The sequence below is a fragment of the Microchirus variegatus genome (assembly GCF_963457635.1).
Source record: "Microchirus variegatus genome assembly, chromosome: 20".
Taxonomy (NCBI): domain Eukaryota; kingdom Metazoa; phylum Chordata; class Actinopteri; order Pleuronectiformes; family Soleidae; genus Microchirus; species Microchirus variegatus.
In genome coordinates, this window is record NC_139821.1 from 20655540 (window position 1) to 20676481 (window position 20942).

Here is a 20942-nt window from a genome sequence, read left to right on the forward strand (position 1 = left end):
CGCTATCATTTGACACCCCTAATAAAAATAAGTTTGGTAGCACTAACAGCTCATATCATGTGGCTGACTATAAAAATAACTGGGAGTTAGAAAGGGCGTTTCACTATTCTCTTTTCTTTCTCCACGACACAGGTTCGTGGCTCTGAGTATCGCGATTTCAATTTCCATACGCATGTCGTTACAACCCTAATATTAAGTCAAGCCTGTTCAATATTATCATAGAACGTATGAAATATGTAGCCTTTGGTATTTGCTAATTACAACGTTTGATATAGCTTTCATACAAACAGACCTGAAAACACATCACTTGACCACGTACCCTGCACAGGAAGCAGATTATCTCCACTGTGCGGTTGATTAGTTTCAGACGAGAGAGAACTTTTTTTAAGGCTGATGACAAGTGAAACGGAAACTGAAAGAAAGCATTGACAGTGTTATTCATTCATAGCTAATTGTGGAGTCGCAATTGATTAGAGTGAATAAGAAAAGTGATTAAGTGTAATTGTGTTGTTTCCATGTCAAAAACTGACGTTCTGTCTTCCTGTCTCTCATTAAAGCTCCGCCCTCAAAACTTAAAGTGACTCGAGCAGAGTGGAGATAAGAAAGCTGAGGACAGCTTTATTGATACGTTGACTACATCATGTCTTAATTACCAGTAAAGGAAAAACAATAAACATTATCACAATGAAGCGCTCCAGTGGGCAGGTTGATTAGTGACACCAGCATATTGATCAGTTTGGTCCAACAGAAATGATTGGTCGTTTAAATTACAATATTGCAGGGAGGGATTATACCTTTTTTTGTGTCTTATTTCATTCATTGATGACGATCAGAAAGTGGAGAGGATTGCAATACATAAGATAAAAAGAAGCATTTTAGAAACAAATTATAGCTGCTTTAAACACGACTCAATAGTTCCCAAACTACAATTGAGCGAGGAGCACTTTGGAACATAACCAACCATCTATTTGGAGAGCAGGCATTTTAACATCCATCCATCCATCTTCTACCACTTTATCGTCCTCATGAGGTTTGCAGGGGGCGCTGTGCCAATGTCAGCTGACATGGACGAGAGGCAGAGAAAAACCTAGAAGATCACTATGAGTCGATCCTAAGTGGTCGTGATGTCACACATATGAATCTGTTTGGTGACGTCATTTGATAAACTTCAATTCTCTTATGAATCAAGTGGGAAGATAATTTTCCCATAGACTTCCTACGGTGGCCCAGAGGTGTTAGGCCAAATACAAAAGCCACAACACAAATACATTGTGGCTTTTGTATTTGTGTTGTGGCATCTGTATATATGTTGTGGCGTTTGTATTTGTGTTGTGGTGTTTGTATTTGTGTTGTGGCTTTTGTATTTATGTTGTGGCTTTTGTATTTATGTTGTGGCTTTTGTATTTGTGTTGTGGCTTTTGTATTTGTGTTGTGGCTTTTGTGGTGTTTGTATGTGTGTTGTGGCTTTTGTATTTGTGTTGTGGTGTTTGTATTTGTGTTGTGGCTTTTGTATTTGTGTTATGGCTTTTGTATTTGTGTTGTGGTGTTTGTATGTGTGTTGTGGCTTTTGTATTTGTGTTGTGGCGTTTGTATGTGTGTTGTGGCTTTTGTATTTGTGTTGTGGTGTTTGTATTTGTGTTGTGGCTTTTGTATTTGTGTTGTGGTGTTTGTATTTGTGTTGTGGCTTTTGTGTTTGTTTTGTGATGTTTGTATTTGTGTTGTGGCGTTTGTATTTGTGTTGTGGCGTTTGTATTTTGCCTGACACCTCTGGGCCACCGTAGACTTCCATTCAGGTTTTTTCTTTAACCAGCAGTGTTGCCTCCTGGTGGCTATTTAAAGGTCCCATATTATGCAAAATCAACTTTCTAATCCTTTTAATACTTATATTCGGGACTCTGGAGGTCCCATCAGTCAGCAAAGTGTGAAAAAAGATGACTCACTCGTGTGTTTGTGGTCGTCCTCAGTCTAAGTACAGGAGATAAAACACGCCATGTTGACTTCCGCGCTCACTGGGACGTCACAATGCTCTAAATTCCTGATATTGTTGGAGCTTTTGACCAAAGCATGTAACGGACATGTTCATTAGGACACCAGAGAACGAGTTTAACTTGGAGAAATATGGTATAATATGGGACCTTTAATCGATTGTCCTCAGCCAGCAAACAATGGAATATGGTCAAATGACAAAGGTCTGTCAGTCTTTACACTTCATCAAAGAGCGTGATCTTACACATCAACTGCACATCTGTCACTATATGATATTATATGATCAGCGACTTCATAAAGAAGTCACAATAAAGTCATATATTTATGTCATACATTTACATTTAAAACGTACATTTTCCCAGTATCTTGTTGGACTTAAGACATGATTTGAAGCTTAAAATATTGTTACGTGTCATGAAAGTCAGAAAATTATGTCATTTGCTCATGTTGTAAAGAGCAAATGATTGTGACCTGTAAAAATATAATTACCTAATTAGACCAGTACTGTTTAATCTAATATAATAATACTTTATTATAACAGTCATTTATTTTGCTAATAGGTGTTTGATGGCTGACCTTTAAGTAGCAACGGTCTTACAGTCTGAAGAACTGTGTGATCCAGGCTTTTTCAAAAGTCTACTGTTCAGATTATAACTTAATGAGCAAAAATGACTTTCCACTTTAATCTACACTTGAGGGAGAACTGAATGATCACAGTCTGTGTGATTCTAGCCCTTAATGAGTTGGTGATTTTGATTTGGTTGGTGGATGTTACATTATTTTGTTGTTAAATAATTATTCATTTATATCAGCAAAGATTGTGCTGTATTATTTTAGATGTTCCCTTAATTGTAAAACCAAAATGTCCAATCTATATAGCCATATTTGCTACAAGCAGATTACGTAGCGGACCACAGAGGTTCTTGGTTTTTGTCCTTTTTTTGACTCAGATGATATTGAGGACATTCATCAGATGTCACAGATCCCTCTGGAGACAAAAGCACTTTGAAAATGGTCTTTGATGTGAAATCAGTCTTTCTGTTTTCACTTTTCTTCATGACTGACTTGGGCCGCATTAGTAAGAATAAAGTCAAGTGGGCTGAGAAAATTAGGATTATTTAACACAGAGACCTTTTCTTTCTCAGTTTCCACTTACTGCTCTTAACTGTGCACATGGTATTTCTTGCCCAATGACATTTCAGGGTCCTGGTTTTTTTGATTGTTTTTTTCACCCACCTGACTTCCCACATCTCGGCACTTAACAAGCTTAGCTGATAGAACCAACGCTGTGTGTAAAGACCCAAAGTTTTTCAAGTTTCTGAACAAATATTCATCTCTGTTCTGCCAATTTTCATAACTATACCAAAATAAATGTTGGTCAAGTTTTGAAAGCAGCCCTCCCGTGGACCATGTTTGTCGTGATTGTGATCTCAGGGGTCGGAGTAAATGTCCTGATGCATTTACACTTGATGGTGATGTATTTCAATGTTTTTAATACATAGGTCCAGATTGGACGGCATATAGGTTTGGATCAAGCCAACTCTCCTCTATTTCGGTAACCTCTAACCTTTAGCTTCATCAGATTGTTGCTAATGGTGATGTCATTATTGATTTAAAAAACAGTGGTGCCAAAATGTGGTGAGCAAGGAGTTGATAAGTAGGTCATTCCTCAGAAAAAAATCTAATAACATACGGAGGGTTAAGAAAGTGTTAGTCCAGGTTCCTTTATTTAGACAGATTTTGGAAAAATTTCTGGTTTTTGTATTCTTTGTTTTTAGTTAATAGCATAAATTCAGTACTTTTATTGTATGTTATGCTTTAATTACTTGAGCAATATGTTAGCTTAACTTTTGCTTAACTCTACAGATTTCAGAAATATGATCATTTGAAATACACCAGGAAATGTCTGTCATTGGGCCTCATTTATCAAACTCGCATAGAAAGATTCACAAATTGCAGATTCACATGTAAATATCACAGTATGTTAAGTCTCATGTGATTCATGAAACCTGAGTATGCCAGAGACTCTTACAAGCAGCATCAAAACTTGGCTTAAGAAGCAGGACTCATGAAGATCCACTCAAAATCCAGCATCCACATCTGTAACAATGTCCTCGAGGTGGAGGCCTTCACATACTTGGGCAGTGTAGTGGACACCACTGGGGGGACGGAGGTGGAGGTGAAAAGTAGGATCAACAAGGCAAGGACCGTGTTAACCTGCTCAGGAAAACACAAAAAAAACATTTCAATCAATACAACAAACATTCATGAACACCTGCCTCAGGAGAATAAATGCACACCTGGTGGAGAGACAAAGTAAAGAAAGTGGACCAGTGTTGAAAATGGAGTTGGATTGGGCACACCCTGACAAAACCATAAGCAATCACCCGACAAGGGACACGAAAAAGAGGTCGACTTAGGAACAGCTGCAGGGCGTCCAGAGAGACGTCCAGGCAGAAGTGACCAGGAGTGGATCTAAAAGAACTTCTTACAACCGAGTGAGATGGAGGAAATGTTGTCAATGGCCTATGCACAATGGAGGAGCAGAGGGCTTAAGAACACTGTAAGTCTGGGAGCCTCTGTGTGACGGGCCATTGCTTTGGTATGATCTTACAAAAATGATCCACACTGGCGTCAGATCGTACGCTACACCAATGCTACACCAATGTCTGTAAATTGGAAATTGGCATACACCCACTTGTTTTTGGTCTACGCGATTTTGATAAATGAGGGCCATTGGCAACTCCATTATCATGGATTAATCAGAGCATAAACAGAAGGGAGCATTGCAGTATGTTCTGTTATGTTCTTACTTTTTTATTGCAGTTGAATCACCTGTGAAGTGTTTCCCAGTAAAAGAGGCAGCATTTTGTGTTTGTGTTTTAATTGTCCTGCTCCGTCGTCACCTTGATAACACATCTCCGCTCTTTGTTTTGCAGGCCTTTCTAAAGGCTGCCTCCTCCAATAGGCTCTCATTAATCTTCCTTACAACCTTCATTAAAGCTGCCACCTCTGCAGCCATGCCCGCTCTCCAGGCTCCTATCGCCTCCTCGACCTTTATCTCTGCCCAGCACGCCTCCTATAATCTGTCACCCTCTAACCCACGTGCTTCCTTCATCTTCCGGATCTGTCCTCTTTATTTCATTCCACCTCTTGTCCTCTTTTAGGCCGATTTGTCTCGTGGCTCAGAAAATGGAAATTCATGTGAGCAGAGTATTAAATTCAATTTTCACCTTCTCTCGTACCAGTGTGAGGTGTTCTCTCCCAGTTTATTGTTGACTCAGACATAAAAGCCCACTTTATGTGGGGATTATGTTTCTGCTGGCTCTGTGTTAAACTAGTTAACCCTCAAGTGTCTGCCACTGATCCGCAGCTGCCTCCGTTCCTGGAGCTGCCAATCATCATGGCTACATGACTCTGTTTTCTATATCTCCAGATAAAAGCATTTCATTGATTTAATATTGGGTTTCAAAGCGACAAGCCTACAATTGAATGATCATATTTACACGGTGTCATGCTGCAATGTTTGGTTGTGATACTTGAGGTTTGATGTGGCCATTGTTGATTGTTCCAGATCAGATGTGCCGATATAGCTTGCAGCTGTGGATGTGTTTTTTTTGTAGTCAGTGAGTGATCCAAGCGTCTTGGTTTCATTATACACCATTCTCACTGATCCAAAAACCTATTTAAACCTGCCTTTAAATGTGTTTTTGACCGGGGGCGATGTTTTTAAATGGCATTCACTAGTAGGTCAAAAGCACTACGAGTATTGGCTTCAGCTCCAAATAGCACTTTGGGAACGAAAGACCAAATTTATCCTTCATCTTTCTAAAAAAAAAAAAAAAAAATGTGCACAAATGCAAATTCCTGTGTCATTTTAGGCACAACATAATGACCTACATTCACTCATAGAAGTAAAAGATACAAAATAGTCACTGAGATGCATGGCTTTGTTTATTTTTCCACCCCAACACATTTAGTTTCTGGTGCGTTTGTGATGTATGGCTGTGGAAATGTGGAATCATGTTATCAGGTATCCATGATAATCAAGGGTCCATGAGAATTTTAGCATAAAAAATAAAAAGCTACAGTATGTGTTGAAGATCAATGCTGTTGGTATGACAGCTTGCTTTCCAACTGTTACTTTATTTCTTCTTTTTTACTGCTAAAAAAACCAACTCCACAGTACAATAATGTGTTTGCAATGTAGTGATCGTAATATCCCTGAACCAGATGGACTGATTGCTTTAGGCTCTGTGTAACTTTAGCTTTGGCTCTTTGTAGAAGGCTGATAATCGTGTTTGACGACTAAAGTATGTCCATGACAGGATTTCATACTTTGGTTCACCACAGAAAATGGCCATAGGTTCTTTATTTTATGGGTTCATCTTGAGAGCTCTTGAGCGTCTGCACGGAGAAGTGGAAATTCTAAAGCTGAGTTATACATACCACAAAGTGTTTTTGCTTTGCTCACATTGCAAGCAGCAAAAGTTGATAAATGTTCAGCTTGTATCCTAACCTCAGGTAGCTGCCTTCAGCACCAAGGGTCAGTCCCACCCACAGTTAAGTATTAAAGTAACACACACATGAATTCCCCTTTAATTATTCCTTTAGTCTTTTGGCGTGACGTTTTTTTTCCACAAATGAGATTTAAAAGCTGTTGGAGCAGCCTCAGTTGGAAATGTTGGATGAAAAGGATGATGGACATGCATGGGACGATCTGCTCTGCTCTACTCTGGCTGAAACAAAGCAAAAGGCCTGTTATTTCCTACTGTCTTCAGAACCATCACAAACCTAGTATGGCCATGTCTAATGTGAATGTATTGGTCATGTGATTTCCATAGATAGCTTTTAAATGGAAGTCGAATCATAAATAAACAATACATTAAATCAATACATTACACAAAGTGCCTGATCTCATATTAAGTGAAACACATTTTGTTTTATTCTGTGTACAGGTCAGCAGGTCCTGGGTCTGGTGGAGAACCAGAGTGACTGGTACCTTGGGAACCTCTGGAAGAACCATCGACCCTGGCCGGCTCTGGGCAGAGGCTTCAACACCGGTAACCACTTCATTGTTATTCAGTCCACTTCATTGTGTCCTTCTGCTGTGTAAAAGTCTTATATCCAGTGTAATGTATATCCATAATCTAGTCTCAATAATTTTGCTCGTTATCAGTTTGGATTATCACGTTACCTTAAATTGAAGAATATGAAGCTCTGTTTGGAAGAGGTTGTCAATATTCACTCTCAGTCCAACACTTATTATAATAAGTCTAGTCTATAGACTATAGTTCAAACGGTCATGTCGGGTAGACGAGGGAACAAAGAAACCACAACATGATGGCACGATCCAAAGTTGGCTTCTTGACCACATGGCTGCTGTGTTTCCTTGTTAAAGCCACTCCATGTTGGATGAAAGTGCCGGCTCAGATATCATCAGATCCACCTACAGCTTGTATACACAATAACGATAAACAGTTTATGCTCAGCCAAGTTGTAATGCTGCTTCTTTGAAAGAGGAAATAATTGTCCTTTTCAGATCCTGGGGCTTGATCCAGAAGCTCCAGTTAGCTGGTAGGAGCTAACTCTGCTCTTTTCCAAAGGCAGGCTGTCTTATCACTGACTCTGAGGAGGTCAGCACAGAAGATGTTCTTGTTGCTGGAAAGGGAGAGATGGTGTAGTTCTGTAGTGAAGAAGCTGTGTCTGACCCCTGGATGGTCAGGCCATGAAGGAATGTCCTACTCCTCAAGGTAGAGGACTGGAGAAGACCAGAGTGTGTCCTTCCTCCAGTGAGGACGACAAGACAATTTAACTGACGTTGATTATTTCACTCCTAGATGAGACGGGCTCTTGAAAGACTTGAGGTTCATGGACCTCTTTGTCTGTAAACAAAGGGCGATGTGGTCTCCATTCATGATGCATGGTGTCTCCATCTTGAATGAGCCGACTGATGAAACCCACGGAGCTATTTTCAGAGACAAACTTCCAGCCTGCACTAAACTCCAGACAGACGCAGTTAGATGTTTCTTAGACAATGGTGGTGACCAAATGCAGAGCTAAAAGAGTGAATTCTGGACGCTCATTCACGACTGGTGCATTCACACTGGACGCAAAGTGAGTCGGGTCATTTTGCACCTGTGTGGGGTTAATACTAATACTAACTGCTTACAACTTTGCCTGGTATTCCTCACACATGCAGTAGCAGCAACTTGTTGTCCTCTGTGCAACATTGGGTCAGTGAAATAATCTTAATGTTGAAAATTGGCTTTTGCCACCAAATATCACAAATTCAATAGATTTATATCAAGTATTAAATCAGTAAGGTAAATGTAGTAAGTAGTAAATGACACAAAATGTGCGCCTAGTCACAGCAGAGTCTCCTCGCACACAAAAAAAGGAAGTAGTAAACTTTGCAGATTAAAAACTTTTTAATAAAAACTTTTTTTTAATAAAAACTTCTCATCAAATCAAGTACAAAGAATAAAAGTGAACACAGAGACGTGGAAAATAAATCAAAGAGAGTAAGCATAGTAAAAACAAAACGCACACGATAAGCAGGTAAACCAGCTTAGCCAAATGACTCAAGGGATCAAGGGACTGTAAGAATATGGGGGAGAACATTGTATAAATTGGGGGCAGCAGCCTGAAACACTCTGTCACCTCTGGTTTTGTAAACACATTCTAACTGTAAGTACCAAGAGTTTAATGTTATCATGGTTCAAATGCACCTGCTCAGTTCAGTGTGTAATCTGTTGCATTGAATAAATACTGTATATTCTGCTCATCTGGTCAACAATACAGTCGAATTTCACATTAACTGCATTACCAATGCAATATTACAATATTATTAATCTGTATAAATACACAGAATGCAAACATAAATACAACATGCATTCACCGAACAAAACAAGAACAGGCAAACGAGCTCAATCCCTCCAAAGAAATAAAATAAAACAGTGTTTCAGCTAAATACAAATACATAAATTATGAATAAATAAATCAACCGTATGTAAACAAACAAACATACACACTGGATAAAAGAGAAAAGAAAACAAATAGTCACACAACCATGTTTAAAAGTCAATGATGCAGTCGAGGTTTGTAATATTTCACTCCATATGGTTTCATGTGGATTTCATTGATGAAGTGATGTAAGTAAAATGCTCCTTGAATAGCTCTCTGTACCCCACGAAACATCATAGAAAACAAAAAAAAGGGGACAGAAAATATTAATTCACACTATCTTTCTGCATGTGTATGCACTCCCAGAATGCATAAATCAATAAATCCTTAATAATTTACATATAAACTGAATAATTAGCTATTTCCCAAATCAAAACGATCACTATCTGCTGTTGTGATTCTTGTTTGGCGTGTTCCACCACTTTGGTTTTTCTTTTATTTTACTTTCTCTTGTAAAACGTTGTATCAGTTGATACTGGAATTGATTCCATTACACCTCATTATTTTGTTCACCTGCCTATTTCTAATGCGTTTTCCTCTCCATCAAATGCAGCATCTCTGCTCCTTCAGCAGTTCCCTCTGAGGATACGCTTTATATGGAGTGTTACCCAGAACAAAGAGCGCTGCAGAGGCTCTGTGAGTCTCGGAGGGAGCAGAGTGTAAAACTCACACTGACACGTTTGTGTCACCAAGGTTCTGCGCTCTGAAAACCTCAGTCACTGTGACTGAACGGAAAATCCCATAAACAGACCGGCGTGTGCTGAGTTTAGGATGAACTGCAATTAAAAAAAAAGCCTCCCCTTTTGTTGGTTGGCTTTGTGGAAACAGACGCGGCACAGCAGGGAGTGAGAGATGGCTCGTTTGCTCCAATCCAAAAAAGAAAAGGGAGAAATAATCACCATGTCTCTGTTCTGAACATGAGCAGCTTGATTTTACTCCAAACAAGCAAGAAGATGGAGTTTTCTGCCCGTTTGTGGCTGTGTGTGTTTGGCGAGTGCAGAGAAAAGCACATGAGCGTCTAAGAATAATTTATGTTTCTAGGAGGATTTTGACATGTTTTCTCCACCCAGCGCCATCCTGCCTACAAGCTTAAAGTCTACAGCTTTATCTCAGGAAATACAAGGCTGGGATTCAGAGCCTCGTGATGGGAATTTATCACCTTTACCAGGCTGCGAGATACTAATCTCTGTTTCTGAAGCCACCGTATTTTGGTCTGAGTGTGTCTGTGTGTGTGTGTGTGTGTGTGTGTGTGTGTTTTCCAGGAGTGATTTTGCTTCTCCTGGATCGGCTTCGGAAGCTCAGATGGGAGCAGATGTGGAGGTTGACGGCGGAGAGGGAACTGATGAGCATGTTATCCACGTCACTTGCAGACCAGGTAACATCCTCACCTCTCTCACTTGCTAATTCGTCACCTTGTTTCCACACCTGCAGGAGCCTCGAGCTCACAGACTCGTCCATGTAGAGGCTGAGTACGATAGAACACGAACATTTCCTCAGACATTCTCCAGGAGAATTCTCCTGACAGCTCCACGGTCAAATCTCCAGAAAATTCCCTAAATCTGTTGCGTTGCTGTTGCAGACATTCTCCAGCTGCCTCTCTGATGTCTAAACGGCAAAATCCAGAAAATATCAGGACCAACTGTTCCTGACGTTTGACAAAATTCATGACTAAAAACAACTTGCGCGTCGCCACATTGGACCGTGCATTACAGCGCACACTTTTAGACGATCTGTCCACGTAGGCGTTCTCATCTGTTTGTTCATGTCAGGGATCGAGAGCAGGCGCCTCAGATTATGTGTTTTTATTTATTGGTCTATGAAAACAACGATTCAGCGTTCCACACCCACCCCTCGACAACATTGTTCAGCTCTGTGGAGGCGAGTGAGTTTCTTCTCCCTTAAGCGTTGTGTTAGAACCCTGCATGTCTCAGAGCAAGTAAAGCAACAATTCTTAATGGTACGATTTGTAAAAGTACCATTTAAAGTCTAAAGAAAGTCTAAAGTAGAAAATTATACAAGTAAAAACCTTGTTTTAACTTTGAAATAAAACAAAAGATGCAAATATAACAGTAAAATACAACACAGGGTGGAATAAAAATAGGAAAAGTCGAGGTTAAAAACCTGTTTTAACCAGCAGTGGACAATTACAGTGTTCTTTGGAGGAGGAGCTTAAAGGAGGAGGAGCTTAAAGTCGACTCCACATGACTAATATGCTCTCTCTTCTTCTCTGTTCTGGTTAATAAACGAGCAGCAGGAGAATAGCCTCAACTTCCATGGGATAATTGTAATACACAGATATACGCTTTTCTGTCAGCCAATCCTCTGACTGTCAATCAGAGGAGCCAGTCTACGGAAGGGTGCCAATGAATTGAACCATACTGTACCAAACCGAACCATTCCACTTAGTGGAAACACAGCTAATCAAAACAATCCCTTTAACTATCTGTAATGCAGCACCTTTAATTTGTGTTTACCCGTACTTACCCTTTACAGTCTCCCTTCATAAGGTCAAACACTGACTCTTTGGCAAATGATCTCTATAATCTCACAGTTATTCAGAGCTCACGTATATTTTTGACGTGTTTTTATGAGATTAGAATTCAACCTTTATTAAGTGAAGTCATGCACGGTGTGCAGTTTGGAAAACGACTGGGGGATTTTTTTTTGTTCAGCCTTTCTTGTGCTGACTGTCAGCCCTCCTTATCACTGTGTTCATTATGTGCCTATAGAGGTTTTATGTCTCCCATTAGTGTCATTGACACTCTTGTCTTGTGAAACCTCAAAGATATCAAAGTCAGAAAATGTCTCTCCAATGAAACTCGAGTAGATTTCATTAAAGCTATCAAAGCTACGCGGCGTATGAGGCTTCAGGGTGACGCATAAATTAAGAGCCGCAGTTAAAACATCTGGAAATGCAAAATCCTAACGAGACAGAAGCCGACTGTAACACCTGTAGAGAGCGCTTTACAGTACAGTTTATTTTTAGTAAAGCCATCAATTGGGGGATAAATCTTCCCACCTTTACTGCTAGGGTTAACAATGAGGATTGTCATTCATAAAGAGTGCTTATAGTGTGCACCTATAGCATTCTAAAGTTGGAAAACATACTACAACAGTGGGTCGTCAATAAGAGAATAATCTGTCCAAGACGAGAGACTACAAGAGCCAAAAGAATGGCAATATGATGATAATAATAGAGGAAGAAATGCCCTTTCTTTGCCTGTACAATGAGACCACAATGATAAAAAAATACCATGAGGAGAATAAATAAAATGACCACAACAAATGGACAAAATGACTAAAAAAGAAACTACAATAAGAAAAAGTGTTTACAGAAATAGACAGATGACTACAAAGAGACTAAAATGACAAACAAGAGACAAAACATTGATCAAAGCTCAAAATCACAACAAAGAGAAAAAAGATTACCCCATGAGGCTTCAGGAGATAATGGCAAAGAAACGAGAAGTGACAATGACGAGACAAAAATATATTCCAAAGAAATAAAAAGTGACCACGAGGGGACACGAAATAACATCACAAAGATTACAGAGACACAGGAAGTGTCTGCAGAGACACAGAAACAAACACTGACCGTGAGGAGACATGATGACTACAAATGAGTGCAGTTACCATGGTTACAGGTGTCATTCTCATCTAGTGTGAGGTCAATTGTTCTCACACAGACACACGCATGTCCACGTCGTGCTGTTCTGAGAGAATATAACTGCTGTCAGTAAATAAGTCCCATCACAATAAAGTGTTCCTGCTGAACACTGGTCAGCCTCAGATTGGCAGGAGAAGCTCAAACAGTTTAGTTTAATGAGCATCTCCAGGTTTGAAGATTCATAGATTTGATTCTAATATGAGGTCACATTAAAAATGGCAACATTTCAATATAATATATATAATCTACAGTCACTAAAGGAAAGTGTTGCTGTTTTTCTGACATTGTTTTCGCTGCTTAAAACTGACCTGACGTCAAACGTCGATGCAGAAATCAGGTCAAGATTGACGAGCATCATGTTGACATCAAATAATCTGGCAGCAGGGTCAGATTAAACTGAATGCAGACCTGTAGGTGACCAAACAGAAGGCAAAGCATAAGCTCAGTGTGTGTTTTTGTGTGTGTGTGTGTGTGTGTGTGTGTCGCCACAGGACATCTTCAACGCCGTGATCAAACAGAACCCTTTCCTGGTTCACCAGCTGCCGTGCTTCTGGAACGTCCAGCTGTCCGACCACACGCGATCGGAGAAGTGCTACAAAGACGTGTCAGACCTGAAGGTGAGACTCTGGTGCACTCTGTCCTCACTGTGAACCCAGTCAGATTTAAGCCTGCCTCACACTGCATTCTCCCATCTCCTTCACTATGTCTTTCCAAAAGCCCCTAATATTCGAATGTGGTGAACGCATACAACACTACAGAGATCGACTCATATTTTAAAAACTGATAGAACGACAGTAGTTTGCAGCAATATTTATCAGCTGATAGTCAACTTGTCCCTCAGTCCCAAAAAGAAAAAAACACCAGAAATGAAAACATGTCAGTCAGTGTCATGGTTTTCCAAGAAAATCTGCAGTAAAAATGTCCATGACAGTATTGAAAAAAGAGCCAAAACTCAAGTTTATTATTATTATTGTTGTTGTTGTTGTTGTTGTTGTTGTTTTTGAATGTAATTACTAGTGCATCTATTAACCCAAGGTGGCGGCAGCAGCAAGAGTTTATATAGTATATATAGACTGCATGTGTGTTTCCAGAATTACTGACATTTCTGAGGGTAATTGAATGCATATTATGCATTCAATTACCTACCAATCATTGCAGTCAGTAGAGTCTCAGTTGCCGAGCAACCACGGGTTGCCAGTTAGGTCAGAAAACGAAACCTAAAAGACCTCGGTATTTTGAATTTGAATGTAGTAACCGTTTTTTGCCACATTCTTACATATGGCACCTTAAAGTATTGAAATAAAATATGTTGCTCTCAGCCCACTTCTTGGTAAAAAAAATAAATAATAACTCATAACATTGGGTGGATTTACCCTCAGGAAAGGGATTATTTATCATTTAAATGAGCAAATATAGAGCCACCGTTTCATAGTGTGTGTGTGTGCGTGTGTGTGTGTGTGTGTGTGTGGTGTGTGTGTGTGTGTGTGTGTGTGTGTGTGTGTGTGTGTGTGTGTCGCCCTCCCTACTGAGATTGCACCAAAACAGTTTCAAATAATTGTGATTGGTTCAAATGAATGATAAGAGGTTCACTCGGACCATTCCCTAGTGTTGACACAGCACCGTAGAATTACGTGTGAATTTTGCAAGGCTTATGTAAGATCTGACCTACTTTCCTCTGGGTCTCACAGCAGCCCCACGTTCAGCGACAGTTGTTTTAGTTCTACTTTTAGACATGAAATGGATTTGATGATGTCCTGTTTTACGCGGCTTCAGTGGCATTTGAGGAACAACCGCTGAAGGAAGTTAAAGTAGCAGTCGGGGCGTCTTTGCATGACAATAATCACGGTTACTTACACAGTGGTAATCTCATACAAATGCTGCCACAGGTAGTTAGACGTGGTCGTCAGTGTGTTGGATCAGGAGTACGCAGGTGTAAAGACCTGAGTCACTCTGACAGTCATTTAAACACTGGATATTGGGAACATTTTGGAGACTGTCAGGCTCATAGGTCAGCTGTGAGCCATGTCACCTCCATTTTCTAACACACTGGAATTAAAAGAACTGCTCCCAGATACCATAGAAGGTCTTGGTCAATGCCTCAGTAGTCTTCCAGGAATCATTTTGTGCAGGTGAATTTAAATGTAACCCAAATTAGATTCTATTATGCGAGTGTTTCCAGGGTTTGAATGTTTCAAATGTTTGTTTTTCTTCTGAAATAAACCATCTTAACGTGAACCTTTTGTCGCCCTCTTCTCCAGGTGATCCACTGGAACTCTCCCAAGAAGCTTCGAGTGAAGAACAAGCATGTGGAGTTTTTCCGTAACCTCTATCTAACCTTCCTGGAGTACGACGGCAACCTGCTGCGGCGAGAGCTGTTCGGCTGTCCCAGCGAGGCCGACCACAACAGTGAGAACGTAGGTGCAGCTTTGTCTCTGGTTCTTGTTGTTTAGCGATGATCATATGAAGTGTGCTGATAAAAAAAACTCCAGCGCCCTTGATTCCCATATCTATGATTTCATCTAAGAGCTGAGCATTATAACTGGAGTTAATGTTGCACACTGAGAACCTGATCACACTTATCATCAACATGCATCTTTGGTAATCAGACACTGAAGACGCCATCAGGACACATTTGGGATGTGATCAGACATCTTGGAGGTTTTCTGGGTCACATGGGGCCACACGTTTGGCTGCCATTGTGTGTGTGTGTGTGTTATTGTCTTCTTGCCAACTCAACTGTCATTCCCTCTGCAGATGACTTTATTTGACTTTATGTCAAAACACTTTTGTGTCAAAGGTGATTTAGTTTACCCTGGAAGCTGCCAGGGAATCGTTGGTATTGTTTTGCTTTATTATTCGTTTAATGTCCAGTCTGGTGAAAACGGTGTGTACGTGTGTTTTTTTTACCGCTCTTATTTCAGCTGATCAGTGGCTGTCCTGATGAACGAACAGCTGCTCCAGTGCTGCCTCTGTCAGTCAGTCAGTGTGGACTGAACAGATGGGAGCTCATGTGTCCTGCTGGCCTCGCACAGTTTTGCAGTTTTACAGTTTGTTCAGATGTTCACCGATCAGCCACAACAAAAAACCAAAAGCAGTGTGTGTAACTGTGTCATGTTTCCCAATGAGTGAATTCCTAACAACCTGTGATGTCATTTAAAAGTTATTGTAATGAAGCATTTTTAGAAGAACAGGTGTGGGTCTCACTGAGAGTTGGTCTACTGCACATCTACACATGCCTTTTACCGTGCATCCTCTTCTTCATCATCTTCTTTCAGCTTCCCCGTTTAGGGGTCGCCACAACATCATAAACCTTCTCTGTGCTCCTCCTCGTATCCTCCTGCCCAGCAGCTCCATCTTCAACATCCTTTTGTCCAGTTTGATCTCTATCCCGACTCTGCACGTGACCAAACCATCTTAACCTTGTCCCTCAAATATGCTCATTCATCATGTTCGTCCTGGTCACTCCCAATGAAAATCTTTGCATCTTCACAACCCTGACACTCGTCTGCACCCTCCCCACCCTGCCTGCACTCTTTTCTTGCACTGCTTTGGATGAAGCCCCCCAGGTATTTAAAGAGATATTTCACTGCTGGGAAGTTGAATGTCTATTAAAAATGGGTCATCTATGGAGTAGAAATGTGAAATAAAATTTGAAGAAAGTGCCTCCTTGGCCCGAGAAAGGCAGAAGAATTTGTTTATCGCTCATGTACGCAAATGACAACAACTCCCAGAATGCTCTGCGCGCCGCGCTCACTTCCTCGAAGTCTCACAGCATAGCTGGCGGACCTGCAAATTACACAGGTTTTTTTTCTATGGTGCTAAATTGTACCGGGACATGCAGTAAAAACAACGAAAGGACAAGCAGTAAGTTCCCATTATTTGCCGGTCAGAGATTCAGCGCGGTGAAAGCTTCAAGTCGGCTAAGCTATGCTAAGCTATGCTAAGCTATGCTAAGCTTCTCTGGAGTTTTTGAGAAGAGGGTTCACGCTCCATTTCCAGCAGGAAGACGTCACCGAGAGGTCAGACTGACGCCAACACTCCACTCTATTTCTGCTCATAGTATACGATGTGATATAGTTGTCGGCAGTGAAGCGCGTAACGCGTCATATTGCGTCATCGGAGGAGGGCAAAAATTTAAGAAAATTAGAAATCAGGGGGAAAATGAGCGAGGGAAGCACACTTTTTAAAAAATAATAATGCTATTCTAACATGCTAATCAGTGAAGTATTCCTTTAAACTCATCCGCTTTCTCTACCTCTAGTCATCTTCACACACAGGTATGCGTGCACCTACTGGACACTGATAGAGTCACATACCACGTCCAATGCATGGTCAATTTGCATCTAAATAGAATTGGAAGCAAAATTCACCTCATTGCTTCATTTTGTCATAAACATTCATAAAAAAACAGTGGTCTCGCCCCCTAATGTCCATTCAAGAGAATACAGTTTTCACTTTCAAGATGTATTTTCTGGTGAAAGGGTTATAGAATGGGAGGAAACCCAGGCTGCTCCAGCCTCAGAGCAGCTAGCTCTACTCGGTGAGGAGCTACCCGGCACCATTAAATCTTGTTGATAGACTGTAGAGGGACCAGAACGTTGTGCAGGTGTTTTCACATTCATGCAGTAATTCTGTGCACCTCCTCAGCTTCTAACCTGCTGAAGGTCATCGCAGTCAGGAGTTGGGTTTTTACAGAACCAGCCTCTGTGGACTGTAGGATTATGGAAGTGTCAGCTCCGTGGTCTGCTAATCACATTATAATTTTCCATCACGGTGTGCCAGCTTTTTCTTTTTCTTTTTTCCTCCATCAGTCAATTTCAATGTGTCCTTAACTCAGGAAATAGTTTGCTCACTCAATTTTTCAGAGTTTGAGCAGCGATTTAAATCCCATTAATGTGATGATTAGACTAATGAAGTCACTGAGGGATCGGCTGCTGCTGCAGCAGCGTTTTACAGGCCGGGATCCTTCAAGGCCGCTGGGCCACTGCCGCCCAGTCACTCACTGCAGCTCCAGGACTGCTATTGAAGTCTACTGCTGACGGACCGTCAACCACCTCTTCTTCTACCCACAGCTCTGCTCTGTGCTCTGCTGCACTGAGTCCACTGTGTTTGAACCTAGAATCAGACGGACCTACGAACAGAACGCTGACATCTGTTCATGCTTTATCTCGACACTTATTATCCTGATCACTGTGTCTGTGTGGTATAGAGCTAATTATTAGAAATCAATTTAAACAGCTGTAAGAACAGAAGAATAAACTACTCTTATTCCTTGTCTTATGTAAATAACACATTATAAGTCTTAAGGCAAAGTTGTTTTGGTGTTGTTGATCAATAATTACATTATAACATTTGAACACAATAAAAAATGAGTCACCTGAGAGAGAACTAAACTTCTTCAGAGATAGATGATGCTCCTATTGGCTGTTTTCTTAAAACAAAAACATTCAGTTATGTTATTTATATCTGATTTCTATAGCATATATAATTTGTGAAACTAGTGATGGATATTGATTTAAAAATTGTTCCATGCACTGTAAAATGTTAATTAAATGTGTGTTTAATTCATTAAACAAACACAGACACACTCTCATACACACACACACACAAGCTCCATCTCTGTCCGTATAACGTCCTGCACGCCTGCAGACAGCCAATCACGAGCCCTGTTGTGTCTCAGTCAAACTGCATGCTGATTGGCTCACTGTCACTGATTTTGTTGATACCAGGTAACACAGAGGGAGTTGGTTTTACTGCTAAAGTACCGGTGCAATCTCCAGCCTCTGCTCAGGCACAGAAGTCTAAATATTTGCGACCTGACACAGAGTTTAAGGAAGTTGTTTACCAAAACACCTTCAGCCCCAACATTAAAACCTGGCAACTGGCTTTAATGTTGTTGTTGTTCTGCTTCTTTGGTGTTTTATCCTTTTATAACAGCATCCATAATGTCACATCACTGCCTTCTTCTCTTCTCTTTTCCTCATCGTTGGCTTTTATGTTGTGGCTCATGGGTGAAAGTCTGTGTCCTGTTTTCAAAGAGTTTGTCTCTGAACCGGCAGTAATGTGTTTTTAAACTTGTATTTGAGTATTTCTTCATTTCTTTATGGATCAGATAAATCAAAAAATAAACAGCTCTGCCACAACATTACAGGTTGTCAGGTTTAATGTGGCTGATCGGTGAACACACTGGGACTGTATCCATGTTCCCCGGGTCATATGTTCCCCGCTTTGTATGTGACCGGGGAACATAGGACCCTACCCCTTACACTACCCTAACTCTAACCCTTTACCCTGGAGCTCCACACCCAGGCTTCCACAAAGTGGGGAACATAGGACCTTTTTTGGGAAAAACGGGGAACATAGGACCCAGGGAACATAGGTACGACCCCAACACACCTGCCTTCTTACAACATCTGTATTATTCCTTTTCCACCTGAGGTTGAGCACTTGTTGAGCTAACAGCTAAGCTAACAGGTTAGTCAGCTAATTCTTTGTTTACCAAACTTAAACCGTTTTTCAGATGCTTTGGTGTCATGATTGTCCACTCAGGAGGACAGTTTAGCTTGTGTTTAGCTTAGCATTTTCACACCAAAACAGAATAACATCATTGCGACATTCACGGCGCCCTCTGTTGGACAATGCAAGTCTGTCAGTTTTATCTATTCATGTGTTTTCTGAGGGTGCACAAGTCTCACACAAAGAGTCTGTGGTGCTCGGCCACAGCAGCCTTTGTCCCCTCACAGTGATGATGTTCCTCTCTGTGCGTCTGCAGCTCCAGAAGACTCTGTCAGAGCTGGACGAGGACGATCCCTGCTACGAGTTTCGCCGAGAGCGATTCACCGTCCACAGGACTCACCTCTACTTCCTCCACTACGAGTATGAAGCCAGCTCTGACAACACCGACGTCACTCTGGTCGCCCAGCTCTCCATGGACAGGTACGACACACAGCGCTATATGTTTGAACGTCTATAAGATCCTTGTTGTGATCCTGTTTTTTTGCACAGCAAGATTAAAGTGGACCGAGACAGGTTTCAATTAAGGCTGTTTTTTAGTGTGTATCTGCGTCATTACCTTGTTTATGAAGCCATGAAGGTTCTAAACAAACAGTTCAGTCATGAAGAAGCTATTTTTAAACATTGTTAAAACAATGTTTTGATAATGAGTAGCAGTGCATCCACCGTTCCAGAGGGGGGAGCTGTGCTTCTAAGAGCGGGTGTGCTGAATATGTCACTTCCGGGTATTGTTCCAATCACAAGACAGTTGGGAAGCCTCTACACTGGCTGGCCAATCACAACACACTCTGTCTTCTGGGTGAGATTTATGTCTGAAACAGCGTCAGAAAAGAGGATTTCTATCAGCTCGTTTACAGCAACTAGGAGGTTTTTGACCATAAAAACAAGTTAATGTATGTAAGTAGACCTCCATAACTAACATATAATGTGCAACAGGAACACTCTATGGGAGCTTTAAAATGATCTCAATTTTCTGCATGGATAGTAGGTGAAAGGAAGTTAAAGGCCTTCCAGGGTGTGGAAGTGAAGACAGTTTGAGATTCATTAAAGTGATAGTGATAGTTGTATGAGGTATTTTTACTCCTGCAATTAGAAGTTATATTAGAATATAGAAGATATAGATATAGAAGATATTTGCATTAAAAAAAATATTTTGCAGACTGCAAATCATGTTTATGTTTTGAAATCATGTTTTGGCGTCATGTGGCGCCACCTACCGCCGTCTACCAATCATTGCAGTCAGCAGAGTCTCAGGTTGCCAGTTACGTCAGAAAACGAAACCTAAAAGACCTTGGTATTTTGAATTTTAATGTAGTAACCGTTTTTGGCCACATTCTTACATATGGCGCCTTTAAGACAGGAATAGAGGTGGGCATCTTTAAGTTGATATTGTGATTGTTGTTTTAAAGATTTTAAAGAAACTGCCTGATGCCCTGGTTGTGTGTGGTAAAAGTGACACTTGTCAGTGTCACAAGACCTCCTAAATAACAGCTGCCTCCATCATTAAGTTCAAATGTGTTGTTTTGTGACGTCAGTGTTTGAAACGCTTCGTTCAGATTAACCTTAGAGACAAATTTACCAGTCTTAGTTTTAATTTTCCCTTCAGGTGACACAATTCCTGTAGAGTTTGTACCACTCCTCTAACTGGGCGAGGGCCCATGGTCCAAGTGCAGAGGCTGTTACTTGTAACTGCAGTATTCTCACAATAAAATCCACTGGTGGATGTTTGCTCGCAGACACATAGAAAACCCCCACGGTGCTTTTGTGTGGTCTATGCATTGGTCGTCATGCCATTAAATGCAACAGTACG

General features: G+C 40.8%; 1 protein-coding gene across 1 annotated transcript in view; it reads left to right on the forward strand.

The window, feature by feature from the left end:
- Positions 1 to 20942, forward strand: part of large1 (LARGE xylosyl- and glucuronyltransferase 1) — a 122543-nt gene that overhangs the window by 88095 nt on the left and 13506 nt on the right. Inside the window, exons 7-11 of the mRNA XM_083906821.1 lie at positions 6945 to 7049; positions 10215 to 10327; positions 13111 to 13236; positions 14878 to 15033; positions 19392 to 19555. Coding sequence (XP_083762947.1) covers positions 6945 to 7049; positions 10215 to 10327; positions 13111 to 13236; positions 14878 to 15033; positions 19392 to 19555 — 664 coding nt within the window. The remainder of the gene's footprint in view (positions 1 to 6944; positions 7050 to 10214; positions 10328 to 13110; positions 13237 to 14877; positions 15034 to 19391; positions 19556 to 20942) is intronic.